Raw genomic sequence first — 18,571 nt, 5'->3', positions numbered from 1 at the left:
AAGGGATCTTATAGTACTAATGGTTTTTGAAGAATAGATTTTAGATTTTTTGTTAATTAGCTTCTCAGTTGAAATTATTTCATAAAATTATTTTTGTTTCTGTGTACTGAATTACAACTACTTAGAAAGATGCATATAAGAATAAATAAGGGTGAAGTGAGAAAGAACCAGTGTAATTAAAAGACTATACTTTTTTTCAGCATGGTCAGATACAATTTTATTTCACTAAGTAATTATAATATTCCACAAGGGCAATATACCTGAGATTGTATTGTGTTGTTAGTTAGTATCTGTTTAATTTATAATAGTAGCTTTCTGTAATAAAAAAACTTTCTCAGTTCTAAATGTTGTCCTCAAGCCCTATGCTGCTGTGAGTTTGGAAGACGGTATTTCATCTATAGTCGTATCCCATCTGCCAGCTAGCAGGTTGAGACACAGTATAAATTGTCCTAATTATATAGTGCATAGTTAGAAAAAGCCCACCAAGATATCTGCTAAGTACCTTTGCAATCATTCAATTACAAAGATATAAGACAAAGTCTTAAAGGATCATTAAAAGAATAGGTCAATGGGCCTTCCCTGGTGGCGCAGCCGTTGAGCACCCGCAGCCTTTGCAATGCTGGTTCAATCCCTGGCCGCTGGCCAGGGTCCCACATGGTGTGACAGTCCTCTCCTGCTGTGCCCGCTGCTGCCCTCAGCAATGTATTTCGTCAGTCTGCCTGCTCTGTTCCCCGCTCTGGCTCTGGTGAATTCTCTCACCCGCCTGTGCTTCTGACTGTACCCAGTGCTTGTTTGAATAAATAAATAAATCTTAAAAAAAAAAAAAAAATAGGTGAAGTTGTAAAATAATGTGAATATTTTTCTTTAGCTATACTTGTAAGCAAAATATACATTCTCAAGAGAAACTATCTTTAGAATTCATTTATTTATTCAATGAGTATTTACTACATTACTAGAAAGATTTAGTACAAGGATACTCTGCCATCTAAATCATTTGGTTGTGTAATGGAATGCATTACTTTGCCAGTCTATTCTCCTGACCCCCTTTTCTTACCCATTACTCTTTGCTAATCACTTCCTCTGCTGCTTTTTCCCTTTTTTTCTCTCTGTCTCTCTCCTGACTTCCCTCTGCTTTCTCTAATGGGCCCAAGTTATAGTCAGCTTGTCTTGGTCAACTGTGAATATGACAGGAAAAGGAAGATAAATTTGCTTTACTGGGAAAATTTGTTTTTCTTTTCCAACTATTCCTTTATATATCTATTTTGGGGCTCATAGCAGCATGACTGACACAATTTCACTGGGTCTAAAATTTACCAATGATGATACAGAAACCATCCTGGCTACCCTTAGTCCCTTTGGGCTGCTGTAACAAAAATAGATTGAGTGGTTTGTAAGCATTGGAAATTTATTTCTCACAGTTCTGGAGGCTGGGAATTCAGATCAACAGATTAGGTATCTAATGAGAGCCCAATTCCTGGTTCATAGATGATGGTGACATTATTATGTCCTCACGTGACATAAAGTGTGAAGGGCCTCTGAGATCTCTTTTATAAAGGCATTAATCTCACTCATGGGGGCTCCACCCTTGACCTAATCACCTTGCAGCTAGCTGCCCCATCTACATCCAATGGCGGGGAGGGTTTTATAGCACTGGTTATGACATTTTTTAATATCGTCAGCAAAGAAAAGTGATGATATATGTAATTAATGAAAAACAAGTGATGTGTGTTTATTGGACTAACACTGTAGCATAGTGGTTGAACACTGGACCAACCTGGGCTGGAATTACAACCTTACTTAACCTTTTGATGGCATCTAGTTAATATCTTTAAATTTTTAGTGTCTTCATCTGGAAACTGTGATGATTAAATTTGATAAATCTCTTAGCTTTGTCCCTGGCACAGGACTGCTCAATAAACATTATTTTTTAATTTGTGATTGGTAATGGCAGACCTTAAAGTAATTGTAACTTAAGGCTAAGAGAATTAGTTTCTCTTGTGTTATCTGTGGCAATTAACAACAAACTTAGCTTCAAAGAGTATAGTATGGGCCTCCCTTGGTGGCACAGGCTGTTGAGCAAAGCGCTGTGAAGGCTGTCCACAGCCTCTGCAGCGCTGGTTTGATCCCGGCCGGCCCACGAGGGTCCCACATAGCGAGCAGACCTCTCCTGTCTTGCCCGCTGCTCCCCTCAGCCATGTATTTTATCAGTCTGCCTGTTCTGTTCCCGCTGTCTCTGGTGAATCCTTTTACCCTCCCGCGCATCTGGCCTGTACCCCACTTCTTGTATAAATAAAAAAACCTTTAAAAAAATATATAGTATACCTTGAATCATATGTGATCATAAAAGATAAAAGTTAAATAATTTTTGAAATTAAGAGAATTATTGAAATAGAGTAAAGCAAAGTTAATTTATTGACTTCTATTGTTGTTACAGTTATTAAATTAATATAGTATTTCTTTTCTTAGGCCCCTAAAAACTTTATCAGTGTGATATATAATAGTAAATATTTTCTACAAAGTGAATTGTATGGTAAATACAGCATAAAAAAGAAAACCTCAGACTTTGGTGTTTATGTAGCTCTGCATATTTATTGCCACTTTCACAGATGTCATCGCAACAGATAAGGAAGAGGTTGCCTTCAAAGACCTGGATGTGGCCATTCTTGTGGGCTCCATGCCAAGAAGGGATGGCATGGAAAGGAAAGATTTACTCAAAGCAAATGTGAAAATCTTCAAGTGCCAGGGTGCAGCACTGGATAAATATGCCAAGAAGTCAGTTAAGGTGACTAAAACAGTATTTTATGGGGGTTTTCATTATCATCATTTGAAACTCCTGCATTCAACATTTAAGTGAAAACAAATTGCTTTGCCTTATTTTTTTTTTCCTCTAGTTCTATACAGTGGTCAGTAAATACCAAATTTGTTCCATGAGCTCTGTTTCTTAGTGTAGATATATATAATCAGATTTACTGAAATATGTTTTACCTGTTAATATGTCCTGAAATTTTAATTAGTTTGCAAGCCTTTAGAGAAAACATAAAACTTTCTGATTCTTAACTGTGTGGGAATATTTATTCAAACATTGGAATCTTATTGTGTGATTTTGGAGAGAAATAGCTATGAACTGCATTCTCAGCAGTAGGAGATGGTGGCTTCTGAATGCTTAGATTTTCTCAATCCAAACAAATTATGTTATGCTTAGCTCTTGAGTAGTTGAGCCGGTATGACTTTCTATTCTGTTTGTGTTCAAGCTATTTAGTTTCTACATTTGTGTGAATATTACAGTAAAGCCTTTGTGTGAATATTACAGTAAAGCCTTTTTGTCACAACAAAAAGCCTTGCTGGTTAAAGGCTTTACTAATTTTGATACACTTCTTCCTCTATCCTAACTTAAAAAAAGGTAAGAGAGAATTTTATAAAATTTTTAAGGTTGCCAATTACAGTATTCTACTTTGTCACTTGCTTTTTGTGTATTCCTAAATAGTTAACTTTTATTTCCTGTTATCATTAACAAAAATAATAGAATGGACCTGAGTTGAAATCTACAAGTTTCTTAAAATATTACAAGGCTCTTTGGACTGCTAAAATAGAGGCTCCTTGAAGGAACACTCCTCATCCAAAAGTGTTCTTGTGAAGTATATACTGATGCTGGAACACTTAAGTATTATATCTTTAGCTGGCTTTCAAATGGGTCCAAAAAATCACTAAGGAGAGAGAGAGACACACACATACACAAGAGAGAGGAGGGGAGAGATGGTAGAAATGAGAGAATCTGAGTAAAGGAAATGTGGAGTTAAGGAAATGTAGAGTTAGTCTTTGTAATATGCTTGCAGCTTTTCTATAAGTTTGATACTATTTCACAATAAGATTTCTTAAAATTATCATTTTATTAAAGATTTTTAAAACTTGAAAACTCCATGTGTGCATTTTCCTATACTTTATTATAATTCAGTGTCTCCCATATTTCCTCCATTAAAAAAAGTAGCATGACATGCTCTCTTCTAAAGATTGATTTAATAGCTACAGAGTGGGTGGGACCATGGGTTATCTTTATTTTAGCAAATATTCCAGTTAATTCTTAGAATTAGGCAAGACTGGGAAACACAAATTATTGTCCTAAATAAACTGCTCGATTAGAATTGTTTTGTTAGACTACTTTTATAAGAAAGAAAATTGTATGAATGACTCAAACTGTGATACAGTAGATAAATGCTCTGTCTCTGTTTGGCCTTCCCCCTCACCACCACTCCCCCCAACCCCCCCCCCCAAAAAAAAACCCAAACCATAATGCAAATTATGTATTTTAGGTCTTGGACACTGCCACCTGGAAAGTGACCTATTTACATAATGGTGGCTTTATTAAAGAAATATTCTCAGTAGTCATGCCAAACACTAACAAGGAAAAAATATTTTTAGAAGAGAAGATAGAAACTACTTGGTAACTATATAGCCAGGTGTCACCTACTGATGTTTCTGTCGTAAGGAGCCACATCCACAACAATGGTCCCAGCAGGCTGTAGCATGCCCCCTAGGTGCATCATAGGCTATACCAGCTAGGCTTATAATTACGCTGTATCCCCCACAAGGAAATCACCTACCCACCCCAGCATTTCTCAACACCTACCCCGACAGCTAAGAGCCTCATGACTATAACTATTCAGCTCTTATAAGCTTGATAGAAAAGCTACATGTTACATTCTTGTCACTCATCTCAAATAGTTTAGTTAATCAGTATATGGCCTGTAACTGCTGTGCCTGGCCTTACATCCTAGGTTGTCGTGGTAGGAAACCCAGCCAATACCAACTGCCTGACTGCCTCCAAATCAGCGCCATCCATCCCCAAGGAGAACTTCAGCTGCTTGACTCGTTTGGATCACAACCGAGCTAAAGCTCAGGTAAGGGAAATGCCTTTTAAAATCTGTTGAGTCTTCAACTTTAATACCTTTTCTGTCACTTTTAAAGAAGTGGAATCTTAGTTTGTACTTTTGTTTTTGTTTAGTAGGAAGCTGTTCAGTTTGTTGGGAAATCTTTTAATCTAATCTCTAAGGACCAGAGACTGAACCGACTGCTTAACTCCCTTCAACTGTATTTTATTTGCTAAGTATAATTAAATGGAGTTGCTAATGTCCTCTTACTACAGTGCTTAAAATTGATTGCTTATATTGATAATTCATGATAGTATATAATTTAGTTTATTTTTGTCAGATATTAAAAAAACTGAGCTTTACGAGTTTCTGTTCTGCTTCTTTTTCTGTATAACTATCAAATTCATATTTTTAATTTCATGTTTAATTTTGTAACTTTTTAATAATCTACTTTTCCCAAAAACTTCCCGCTTTGCACTACTTAGCAGCTAAATTTTATTTGTTGTCAAGTTTTCCTTCCCTTTGGAGCCTTAAATAAATACATCCAGGGGTCAGTGACTCAGGGACTGCCGCTCACCTGTCCTTGTCTTCTGGGCTTTCTCAGATGCAGGTGTCATGCTGCCCATGCTAGAGCACAACAAAGGTCTAGTTTTCTTACCTTTAAAGCACTTTTCTAGTCATAGTCATAGTTCATTATGGATAGATAGATCTATGAATTTTATTCCTTTTTCTTCTAGAGAAGACAGTTTGTTTAGTTTCAAGAAAATTGTTGTTTTATCAAAATACAGTGTGAGGTCTAAGTTGGCATCTCTGACTTAAACTAAGATTGGTAATTTTCCACTTAGAGTTGCCCAATAAAGCAGAAAATAATTAACATCTGTAGAGTTCTCACTCTAAACTGATTGCTTTACATGTAATTTGTCATGTAAATCTTATAGTAAGCATAGGAGTTATTATTATTCTCTTTGACAGGTAAGGAACCTAAAACCCAAAAAGGTCAGTGTAGAGGCAGGAATGGACACGGTGCAGGTTTTCTATGATCCAGCAGACCGGGTAAAGGAGGAGTCAGAGTCCTCAGTGGTTTTATGCAGGTCTTTTATTGGAATTTACCGGGTACACAGCAGGCAAGGGTGCTCGGGGGCCGGGAGGCTAGCAGGCCTCCCAGCCCCCAGCAAGTCTTCACTCTATGTGGACTCTCCGGTGTTCTCTGCTTCTGTTCGTTCTTGGCTTCTCTCTCGGCTTCTCTTTTGGCTTCTCTTTCGGCTCTTCGGCTGCTCTTCTCGGCTTCTACTGGCGTCCCCATGACGCCCCCCTTAAAAAGCACAGTCTTAGCCCAGGTGGATCTCATCTACCTATGCCCACACCCTACTCCAGGTGCCCGCCATCAGGCATGCATTCAGGACCGCGAGGATCCATCATCTATGCTGATGGTGGGAGGGCAGAAAAGCCTGATACATTTTACCTTTCCCTACAGTCAGGAAACTTGCTCACTCATATAGCTAGTAAATGATGGCACCACCTAGATTTACCTAACTGCAAACCCTGTGTGTATTCTTAACATAATGAATGCAAGTGAGCTAAATCTATATACTAGCTCTGTGACCTTGAGAAAGTCTATTCAAGCTACAGTGAGGTAATAATTGTATCGACCTCAAAGGATAGTTGTATGGATTAAATGAGATAAGATCTATGTTAAGTCATTGTCATGTGCTGGAAATGTAGTAAAACTATAAAAAAGGTTAACTGCTATTATTATTACTGAATTTTTAAAAAGTAGTAAGGGGATTATGGACTAAAATTGAGAAATTACTAAACATCTCCCTTAATATTCTCTGAGAGGCTTTGGGCTGTGGTTTGGCATTTTTTCCTTGATTGTTTAACTAGAGTCTAATGACTAGAAAGGCATAGAAGATTGAATGACTAGGGCCAGGAGATTTGGGCACTAGGGAACTGATAAAGGAAAAGTTATAGGTGTTACAGTTCTGAACTCCTGACTAGCAAGTGGTTAGTTACTTAGTTGCAACAGGGAACAAAGGGTAAAATGACACTAGCAAACCTTCCTCTTCACCATCTCCCAAGGCCTTGTAGAGGCAGACTTTGGAAAATTCTGCTTCCAGAGGTACTGCTAAGTGACACTTTGTCCCCGTGCCTGAAACAGTTTTCCTCGTATAGGGGCTAAAGTCTGAATGAGGAAAGATGAGAAGCTATCTTGTCAAACTTTAACTTTTGGCTTGTGTTCCAGCAAGCCAATCTGGCACAGTGTGAGCTTTTAGGAAGTTTCTAAAGAAACAGTTTCTTCCTCCTATAGAAGTTGTTAATCCAGTGAGAAAAACAACAAAACCAAAGATTAATTTTTTTACGTAATGGTTATTCGTCTTTCCTAATTTGTTTTGGAATTCAAAGGACTTAGCTACCTTGTCACTGTCACCTGCAGAACTCCTGTGTGTATTTGCACAGCAGTGCTGTGCATGTGTGTCTGCTGGCAAAAGTGAACTGGCAATGGAACCAGTTAACTGGTGTCAGAAGAAAGAAAATTAGGAGGGCTGCAGAATTTGTCAAAAACAGTTTAACAGATCTGTATGACAGAAATGGAAGTATCTTAAGGGAGCAAATAACTGTTATACCGATACATGTTAATTTAGACTAATGAATTAATCCAACATGACTAATTCAGAAACTAATATCTCCTGGGTACAAATTATGTGGCCTTTGCCCTTCATATAAAAGTGGGTTAGCACTCTGATCAGAGAGTGGGTAGGAAGTAGACAACAGGGACAAAGGAAATGGGAGAGCCAAGGAGTCCTGTGGGGAGGAGAGGCCTAGAGGCAGTATGTGTTCTCTGTACTTTGGAGCTTGGATTCTGAGTTCTTGGCAATATGCACCTTGGGTTACTTGCCCCAGGTTCCTTTTTCTTTGTGATGCCAGCTAAATTTAAGTATGGGTAATTCTTCCCAAGTCCTTTCAGGTCATGACACAATAGAAAATGGTTCTCAATGTGCTAATACCATTTGCTCTAACCACTAAGCCTATTAATAGTTGAGTTGCCCCCAGAAACCAACCATCCAGCTAATTTTGTAAAGACTGATATGGTAGTTAACAGTCCTAATACTCTAGATGAAGCCCAAAATTATATCAGAAGTGATTTTAAATGTCAAAAACAGAGATTTTGAAGTAAATTTTTAAAATGTAACTATTTTGGAATTTATGAAATGCGTATCAACTTAGTTTAAAAGTCATATTGAAAGTAAAGATAATTCGCTTCTTCACTAAATAAATTAGTGTGAAGGTGGTGAAGCCATTTCTCTGTATGTTTTCGTGAATGAGTCCATGACATTTAATCACATAATATAAATTCCTGTAAGCCCCATAGTCAAAACACAGAATTGTCCCATCACCTACAGAACAACTCCTTCATGCTGCCTCTTATAGTCACACTCTTCCTCTCCATTCCTGAACCCTGACACTTAGCTGTTTTCCATCTCTAATTTTTTTATTTTGAGAATGTTATAAATATGGAATTACATGGTAAGTAGCTTGTTGAGATTGAATTTTTTTTCACCAGTTTAACACCTTTTATATACACCTAAGTTGTTGTGTTATCAGTAGTTCATTCCTTTTTAATGTTTTTCCACTTACTCCATTGTGTGTATGTAACAATTTGTTTAACCATTTTTGAAGGACTTTTTCTAGTTTAGGGCTATTACTATCCTTATATTTTAAATTCCTTTAAAATATCAGTAGGGCCTCCCATGGTGGCGCAGGTGGTTGAGCGCCGCGCTGTGAAGCTGTCCGCAGCCTCTGCGGCACCTGTTCTATCCCAGCCAGCCAGCAAGGGTCCCACATGGCGCAGCAGACCTCTTCTATCTCGCCTGCTGCTCCCCTCAGCAGTGTATTTCGTCAATCTGCCTGTTCTGTTCCCCACACTGTCTCTGGTGAATCCTCTCACCCTCCCACGCATCTGGCCCGTACCCCGGTTCTTGTATAAATAAATAAATCTTTAAAAAAAAATAAAGTATCAGTATAGTTCCTTTGTTAGATGATGAATGCTCAGATAGAACTTTGATGCAGTACTGCTTTTATTTATTTATGCAAAAGCCATAGACTCGGCCACAACACTTTTTTTTTTTCCAATTCTTATAACAGCATAAAAGAAAAACTTGATCTCTAATGTCCCCCCAAACAGCCTTTCTGCCTGCCTGTGACTATGCAGGTGTTTCTCTTCACAAACCTCTTTTTCAGGGGCAGCTCTTTCTGACCACTCATGCCTATGCAGGTGTCCTTTATTCTTCTCTCCCTTTTTATAATAAACCTGCCCTTTGGATGTAAAATGTAAAATTTTATAGATATATGTATGTCCCCTTACACATCAGCTTTAAACATTTTTTTTCCAGTAACATTTCCTTCTAGCACATCTTAGGTTCTATTGTCTAATTAGGGATAAATAATACAACTGATCATAATTTCATTTCTGCACATATATCTTATCAAGCAAATAACAGAATAAGCAAACTCATTTCATTTTATCGAAATCTTCTGATATTTAACTTTCTGTGACTATAGTACATAGTTCTATAATGGTACTATGTAATGTAATAGATGCTCTTACCATGCAGGGTCTTAAAGTGCTTTCTGAACTTTAAGATTGTTATGTGTTAATAATTTTAGTATTATATGCATGTTATATGTAAACACTTGTTCAGTTTTTTAATCTATAAAATCAGGATAGTCATAGGATGCGTCCCTTGGTAAGACTCATCTTTCGTAAGATGAGTCCCTTGAGACTCCAAAACTTCCTATTTAGGATTTTTGAAATATAATTTGTGTATGGTATATAATAAAAATTTCACCTAAAAAATGGAGAAGGTACCCAGATACCTGATTGTGCAGAGTGCTGAGAGATCTCCAAATAAGTGTTAACAACAAAACAGAAGTCACATTTAAATGTCTGAGCAACATGGATTGGAAGACTAAACATTATTAAAATGGCCATCCTACCAAAAGCAATATACAGATTCAATGCTATTCCAATCAAAATTTCAATGTCATTCTTCAAAGAAATAGAACAATTATTGATGAAATTCATATGGAATCACCAAAAACCCCGAATAGCCAAAGCTCTCCTGAAAAAAAAGAAGGGAATGGAGGCATCACACGCCCAGACTTCAAACTATACTACAAAGCCATAATCATCAAAACTGCATGGTATTGGAACAAAAACAGACACACAGACCAATGGAATCAAATAGAAAATCCAGAAATAAACCCACAGATTTATGGTCAACTAATCTTTGACAAAGGAGCAAAGAATATGCATTGGAGCAAAGAAAGTTTGTTCAATAAATGGTGCTGGGAAAACTGGGTCGCTACATGCAAAAGAATGAAGCTTGACTACTACCTCATACCATGCACAAAAACCAACTCAAAATGAATTAAAGAACTAGACATAAGACCTGAAACCATAAAATACATAGAAGGAAATATAGGCGAAACACTACATGATATGCACATCAAAGACGTCTTTACAGACACATCACCCAAAGCAGTGATAGTGAAGGCACAGATAAACAGCTGGGACTACATCAAATTAAAGAGCTTCTGCACAGCAAAAGAGACAATAACAAAACCAAAGAGAAACCCCACCGACTGGGAGAACATTTTTGCACACAACACTAATGATAAAGGACTGATCACAAAAATCTACAAAGAGCTGATGAGACTCAACAACAACAAAGAAAATAATCCAGTCAAAAAATGGGCAGAAGAGCTAAAAAGAAATTTCTCTGAAGAGGAAATGCAAATGGCCAACAGGCATCTGAAAAACTGTTCAACATCATTGTAATCAGGGAAATGCAAATCAAAACTACAATGAGATACCATCTAACACCAGCGAGAATGGCACATATTAAAAAAAACTAGCAACAACAAATGTTGACGAGGGTGTGGAGAAAAAGGAACTCTCCTGCACTGTTGGTGGGAGTGCAAACTGGTCCAACCACTATGGAGAGCTGTGTGGAGATTTCTGGACCTACGAAACATAGAGCTTCCATATGATCCAGCAATTCCACTCCTAGGTATTTACCCAAAGGACAGAAGCATCAATTCCAAAGAGCATTGCACCCCTATGTTTATAGCAGCATTATTTACAATAGCTAAGCTTTGGAAACAACCCAAATGTCCAAAAATAGATGACTGGATCAAGAACATGTGGTACATATACACCATAGAATATTACTCAGCATTCAAAAAAGATAAACACATGCAATTTGCAGCAACATGGATGGCACTGGAAGGGATCATGCTCAGCGAAATAAGCCAGAAAGAAAAAGAAAAATACCGGATGGTCTCACTCATAGCAGGAACCTAGAAAACTTAAATAAGAGACCAGGAAAAAGAATAACTATAGGAAAGAAAATATCAAAATCAACAAACAACTATGAACCAGAGACACTCTATGGGTGGTGGGGGGGCCGGAGAAAGGAGGGCTCGGGGTCAAAATAAGGGGGTTGTAATTGTATGGGGAATATAAAAAATAAAATTTAAATACAAAAATAATATAAAAAAAGATTGAACTGGGGGAAAAAATGTCTGAGCAATATTGACTTCTTGCTTATTGTTTTATATTTGATGAATCCATTGTACAATAAGTTAATCACAAATTGTAGGGTGCTCTCTTGTCGTCGTACATTCTATTTCAATATTATACCCTGTTTCAAGTTCACAGATTTGTTTTACTGTTAAACTGTTTCAAGAAATTGCCAAACAGTGAAATCTACATTTAAAAAGTTAGTATTAGTATTGAGTTCTCTTGAAGTTTCCAGGGCTTTTATCTTAAAGGCATTTGTCACACAGATCACAATTTAAATAAAAGATGATTGTCTTAAGTAATCTGTTTATTTTGTTTTTAACTAGATTGCTCTTAAACTCGGTGTAACTTCTAATGATGTGAAGAATGTCATTATTTGGGGAAACCATTCCTCGACTCAGTATCCAGACGTCAACCATGCCAAGGTGAAACTGCAAGGAAAGGATGTTGGAGTTTATGAAGCTCTGAAAAATGACAGCTGGCTCAAGGGAGACTTCATCACCGTAAGAAAAATCTGGGAGTCCTCTTAACAGACAGGCTTAAGGAATTTTTGAATTCTTGAGACTCACTGCATTATTCACCTGAGTAGCTCTCCAAGGGTTAGGGATGCAGGGTGGGGAATCAAGGAGTGTAGGCTTTTCGCAGTTGCTCTGATAACCTCATGCTTACTTTTAGGGTTGTACTAAGTCAACCAAAATGCATTCTGAACTGATCTATTTCATGGCAATCATGATTGATTGTAAAGAGGGGAGGAACTCTTAGACTACCCTCTAGTCATCTGGTTATTTTTATACAGTGATCCATTTCTTTGATTGAGGTGTAGCAAACTTTTTGTGGGGATTTGTAGTTTTCTCTTTTCAAGAAGATGGATGCTTGTAATTGAAATAGGTTAGTGACGCCAACAGTGGGTAGTTGTGTGACTTTGAATAGGATACATTAAGCTTTGGTTGCAGGCTTTCACCCCATGATCAGCTTGGAATTTATAAAAATTCTACTGTCGTGACCAAATAACTCTACTGTCTCTGCCTCCCTGCAGACTGTGCAGCAGCGTGGTGCTGCTGTCATCAAGGCTCGGAAACTCTCCAGTGCGATGTCTGCTGCAAAAGCCATCTGTGACCATGTCAGAGACATCTGGTTTGGAACCCCAGAGGTGAGGACTTGGGAGTTTGCATTGGGCCACTCTTTGATTTTTTTCTCACTTATGTTGTAATGTAAAGATGTCTTAGCCACCAGGCCGATTTGGTTCACATCCTAACTCAGTTGCCTATTGTCTGAGTAGCCATGGGAAAGTTACTTAATCTCTGAACTGTTTTGTCATCTGTTATGTGGCATTTTTCTCACAGGGTTGTAGGGCTTAAATGAGATGATACATGGAAAACAGCTAGCATACAATGTAAGAGTGACTTTTTTTTTTCCACTTAAAACCATATTAAGCCATTCTTCCTCATTTACAAATGAGGATTAGTTTCTCTGGCCTACTTCACACATGGATTGCAAAAGTGGAGTGAGATAATGCCCATGAAAATTACCCTGTTGTGGACGTGCCTAATCATGAGTCCTTATATAAGAAGAAGTTGTGTACGTCATACATCTTTAGTTTGTGTTGTTTTTTTTTTTTTTTCAATTTTTTAAATTTATTTATGCATACAAGAGATGGGATACAGACCAGAGTTGTGGGGATTGAGAGGATTCACCAGAGACAGAGAGGGGAGCAGAGCAAGCAGATCCACTGAAATACACTGCTGAGGGGAGCAGTGAGGGAAAACAGGAGACGTCTGCTGTGCCATGTGGGTCAGCTCCCTAGCCGGGGATGGAAATGTGCTGCAGTGGCTGGGATAGCTTCATAGTGCTGAGACTTAACCCCTTGTGCCACTGGGGTGGCCCTGTATCTTTAGTTTTGCAAGTTATGTGTCAGTTGTATAATAATGACCAAAGTATGGACCTCCCCTGGTGGTGCAGCGGTTGAGAGCTGGGCTGCGAAGCTGCCCGCAGCCTCTGCAGCGCCAGTTCGATCCCCGGCCACCAGCGAGGGTCCCACATGGTGCGCAGACCTCTCCTGCTGCCCGCTGCTCCCCTCAGCAGTGTACTTCGGTCCTTCTGCCTGTTCTGTTCCCTGCTCTGGCTCTGGTGAATTCTCCCTCCCGCACTTCTAACTGTTCCTAGTGCTTGTATAAATAAATAAATAAATCTTTTTTTTAAAAAAATTAAAAAATAATAATAATGACAAAAGTACTATGTAAATGTAAAATGTTGTTATTTTAGGGAGAATTTATGTCCATGGGTGTTATCTCTGATGGTAATTCCTACGGTGTTCCTGAAGATCTGCTTTATTCATTCCCTGTGACAATCAAGGTAGGGTACTTGGGTTTATTTAGCTTAAGTCTGTACTCTACTGGGAAAGTATTTGGATGTTTTTCTTAAGAATTATGTAATTTAGTCTAGAGACTTGTCTGTTTTAGACAAGTAGTAGACAAATGTCTACTAATTTAGACATTTTTCTCTGCTTTAAATTGTGGGAAGCACAGCCTCTCATCATTAAAAGATTGAAATTAGTCTTCAGTGCAGGATTCAACTCTTCCCACTTGATTATGATGATGCTCTATCAGGATTAACCTGCCATTAGTATCTTCTAAATTAAGCAATGGGTCTCAATAGTACTATTTATTGTAAACTTACTAAAGTCCATAGTTTTTTATGTTGGCTAATTAAAGCTTTATTTAAAGATATTTTCTATCTTCAGTGAGTTTTACATTTAAGCAATGCATATTTATCAGAATTTCTATGAATTAAGATCTAGGCTTTGATTTGCATCTTTAGAATCATACTTTAGAACAGGTCCTCTTCTAGATTTAAGGTTCAAACTATGTCATTACTTTGTGGAGAACATCAGTTCTAATTTAATGATAAATCTCTTATTTGCAATTATTTTCAAATAGAATAAGACCTGGAAAGTTGTTGAAGGTCTCCCTATTAATGATTTCTCACGTGAAAAGATGGATCTTACTGCAAAGGAACTAGCAGAAGAAAAAGAAACTGCATTTGAATTTCTTTCCTCTGCCTGACTAGACAATCATTTTCATTTCAATCATGTTACTAAATGCCCCAAAGCTGAAGAATCTAAATGTCGTCTTTGACTATAGTACCAAATAATAATAAGGTATACTTAAATTACATGTGAAAAACAACAGATTTTAAAGATTGTGTGCTTCTTGGTACAAATTTGTGACAGTTTATCATCATGCTGTTAGTGCTGCATTCTAAATAAACTATATATTCAAATGAAAATGACTCAGACTTTTAATTTGTAACCACTATTTTGTCTCTGTTTAAATTTGCATGTTTTTCACTTGCCTAATGAGTTGTGAATTTCTTTTTTTTCAACCAGTAAATGGTAATAAAAATGGAAAATGTTAAAAGGGGAAGCACAATTGTCTTATATTTAATAGAATATGAAAATCAATCTTGTGATATGAATTAGTCTACTTCAGAATATATTTTAAACATTATATACATTGGGCAATTAAACATTTGTCATTTTAAAATCTTAGAGGTTAGTAGGTTGTACTTTGTGGATAATGTGATTTTAACATTATTTAACAGGTTACAAATAATACTGTTAACAGTTTAATGTCATTGCATGAAATTAAAACAACCTGTTTTCATGACAGAAGAAAAAGATAATAACTCTTTCCTTCAGGCATTCCTCTATAGCAGTTAAGGAATCATTTACTGTTCATAACCAGTAAATACCACAGAAATTTATGCTAGTGGTAATGTTTTCAATCTTACCTTATTACTAGAACATAGTAGTGTTCAAAAAACCAGTCGTTTTTCCCCGAAAATTCACAAGACTGGGATTCCTATCTTTATCTTTGTATTTAACTCATTATACATAGTAGATGCTCAATATCAAATCTATCAATGTAAGTAGTACTCAAATGCTTGATTGGATTTGTTATTTGAAATTACCTACATCATTTCATATTTCATATGGTCTAGAAAAGAAAAAAGCAAATGAGTGAAAAGTGATTTGAGAGTAATTATATGCATAAAAACAAAATTTCATGTAAAATTAATAAAAATAAACTTAAAGAAAGTATGAATGTGTACCAGTTATTAAAGTTCTCTCTTAGATCTAAAACACCCTTCTATATTCTGTATGTGACACTGACACTGGGATTCTGCAAATAACATTTCTTTACCATTGCTCTCAGTTAAACTGACAATAAAGTACCAGAGGGGGACTAGAAGGCTAAGGAGGAAGAAAGAGCTTACTTTACCACCCAACCCCAGCCTACTTATGTTGGTTTCCTCCATCATTACCATCTTTCCACTATATAGGTAAGCCAGAAAAGAAAACAAATGAGTTAATCATGTCTTCAGGAGAGCAATTAAATTGAAGACACAGTAATTTGATGTAGAATTTTTAAAGGTTTATTTATGCATACAAGAACTGAGGTCTATAGGTCAAAGATGGGAGGTGGGGGTGAGAGGATTCACCAGACAGAGTGGGGAGCAGAACAGGCAGATGTACTGAAATACACTGCTGAGGGGAGAAGTGGATGAGATAGGAGAGGTCTGCTGCACCATGTGGGTTAGCTCCCTGGCTGGGGATCAAGCTCATGTAGCAGTGGCTGGTGATAGCTTGTAGCACTGAGACTTTAAACCCTGTGCCACCAGGGAGACCCTAAAGATGTAGAACTTTTAAAAAATGTTTCATTAAAGTTATGAGAGCTAGGAGGTAAACTAAGTACTTAGCTCTAAATAACTCAGTGTATTTACCTCTTACCAGCTTTTATATAAGCAGATGTATCATTTGATTCTGTAAATTAACCTCACCCAGTTCCTTAAAATCAGAGATCACCAAAGGAATTAGTTATACATTTCCAAGAGATCTGGTAGATTACTTGGAGAAATAAATAATTTCTCACCAAAATGTTTGAAGCATAGCTATGTATATGAATATTCACATTGTGAATTCAATTCTTTGAGCTATTCACATCTCTTGCCTTAGCTAAAAACAAAGCATTTTATTGCTTCTCTTAATGGACAAGGGTATAAGCCCAGGAAATTATGTGATAATTTTTAAAAAGCCCAGACCTTTCATAAGCATTTGAGGAAATGACACATGAGTAAATTATGTGGGTAAAAGGCACTACATTTTATTTTATTTCATTTTTTAAAAAGATTTATTTATACAAGAGCTGGGGTACAGGCCAGAGGCACAGGAGGGTGAGAGGATTCACCAGAGACAGAGCAGGGAGCAGAACAGGCAGAATGACCCAAAGCACTGCTGAGAGGAGCAGCGGCAAGACAGGAGAGGTCTGCCGTGCCATGTAGGTATCTCCCTGGCCAGCTGGGAATTGAACCAGCGCTGCAGAGGCTGTGGACAGCTTCACAACGCTGTGCTCAACCTGCTGTGCCACCAGGGAGGCCCAAAGTTACTACATTTTATAAATAAAATAGACAAACCCCTAGCCAGGCTCACAAAGGAAAAAAGGGAGAAAGCACAAATAAACAGTATCACAAATGAAAGAGGAGAAATCACAACGGACACAGCAGAAATCACAAGAATAATCAGAAAATACTATGAACAGTTATATGGAAACAAGTTCAACAATCTAGAGGAGATGGACAAATTCCTACAACTTTACAATCACCCAAAGCTAGATAAAGAAGAAATAGAAACCTAAACAGACCAATCAAAGCAGCGAAATTGAATGGTAATCAAAAGCCTTCCAAAAACAAAAGCCCAGGAAGGACTTGATGGATTTACAAATGAATTCTACCAAATGTCCAGAAACGAAATAGTGCCCATCCTTCACAAACTCTTCCAAAAAATTGAGAAGGAAGGGATAATACCAAACACGTTCTATGAAGCCAACATTTCACTAATACCAAAACTGAAAAAAGACAACACAAAAAAAGAAAACTACAGGCCAATCTCACTAATGAACACTGATGCAAAAATCCTCAATGAAATTTTAGCTATCAGAATCAAACAATGTATCCATAAGAAAATTCACCATGATCAAGTAGAATTCATTCCAGGGACACAAGGAAGGTTCAACATCAAAAAATCAATCAATGTTATCCAACACATCAACAAAAAGAAATATAAAAACCATATGATAATATCAATAAATGCCGAGAAAGCTTTCGACAAAGTGCAACACCCATTCATGATAAAAGCCCTTGAAATTTTTGAGATACAAGGAACATACCTCAACATCATAAAGGCCATACATGACAAGCCAACAGCCAGTATCATTCTCAATGGTGAAAAACTGAAAGCATTTCCATTAAGATCTGGAACAAGACAAGGATGTCCACTCTCACCACTGCTTTTCAATATAATACTGGAAGTCCTAGCCAGAGCAATAAGACAAGAGAAAGACATACAAGGAATTCAAATAGGAAAAGAAGAAGTCAAACTATCACTATTTGCAGATGATATGATAATATACATAGAGAACCCCAAAAACTCCACAGAAAAACTAATTCAACTCATCAATCAGTTCAGTAAAGTGGCAGGATACAAAATCAACAGGCAAAAGTCAGTAGCCTTCCTATACACAAACAATAAATCTGAAGAAGTCAAAAAAACCATCCCTTTTATTATTGAAACAAAAAAAAAATCAAATACTTGGGAATAAACCTAACACAAGAGGTAAAGGACCTATACAAAGAAAACTATAAAACACTGTTAAAAGAAATAGAAGAAGATACAAAGAAATGGAAAGAACATCCCCTGCTCATGGATTGGAAGAATAAACATTATTAAAATGGCCATCCTACCAAAAGCAATATACAGATTCAATGCTATTCCAATCAAAATTTCAATGTCATTCTTCAAAGAAATAGAACAATTATTGATGAAATTCATATGGAATCACCAAAAACCCCGAATAGCCAAAGCTCTCCTGAAAAAAAAAAAGAAGGGAATGGAGGCATCACACTCCCAGACTTCAAGCTATACTACAAAACCATAATCATCAAAACTGCATGGTATTGGAACAAGAACAGACATACAGACCAATGGAATCAAATAGAAAATCCAGAAATAAACCCACAGATTTATGGTCAACTAATCTTTGACAAAGGAGCAAAGACTATGCATTGG

At 37.1% G+C, this 18,571-nt stretch overlaps 1 protein-coding gene across 1 annotated transcript; it reads left to right on the top strand.

Moving 5' to 3' along the window:
* Positions 1–2,674: 2,674 nt before the first annotated feature.
* On the top strand, positions 2,675–14,510 carry MDH1 (malate dehydrogenase 1; the record flags this gene model as incomplete). The annotated part of the gene is made up of 6 exons (XM_084234615.1): positions 2,675–2,782; positions 4,773–4,895; positions 11,775–11,951; positions 12,485–12,598; positions 13,711–13,800; positions 14,385–14,510. 6 exons carry the CDS (start codon positions 2,675–2,677, stop codon positions 14,508–14,510), a joined length of 738 nt encoding a protein of 245 aa, XP_084090741.1.
* Between the last annotated feature and the right edge of the window lie 4,061 nt (positions 14,511–18,571).

Source organism: Talpa europaea (assembly GCF_964194135.1).
Source record: "Talpa europaea genome assembly, chromosome: 6".
Lineage (NCBI taxonomy): Eukaryota > Metazoa > Chordata > Mammalia > Eulipotyphla > Talpidae > Talpa > Talpa europaea.
The sequence above is the reverse complement of the archived record's forward strand: the minus strand, read 5'-3'. Positions and strand labels throughout refer to the sequence as shown.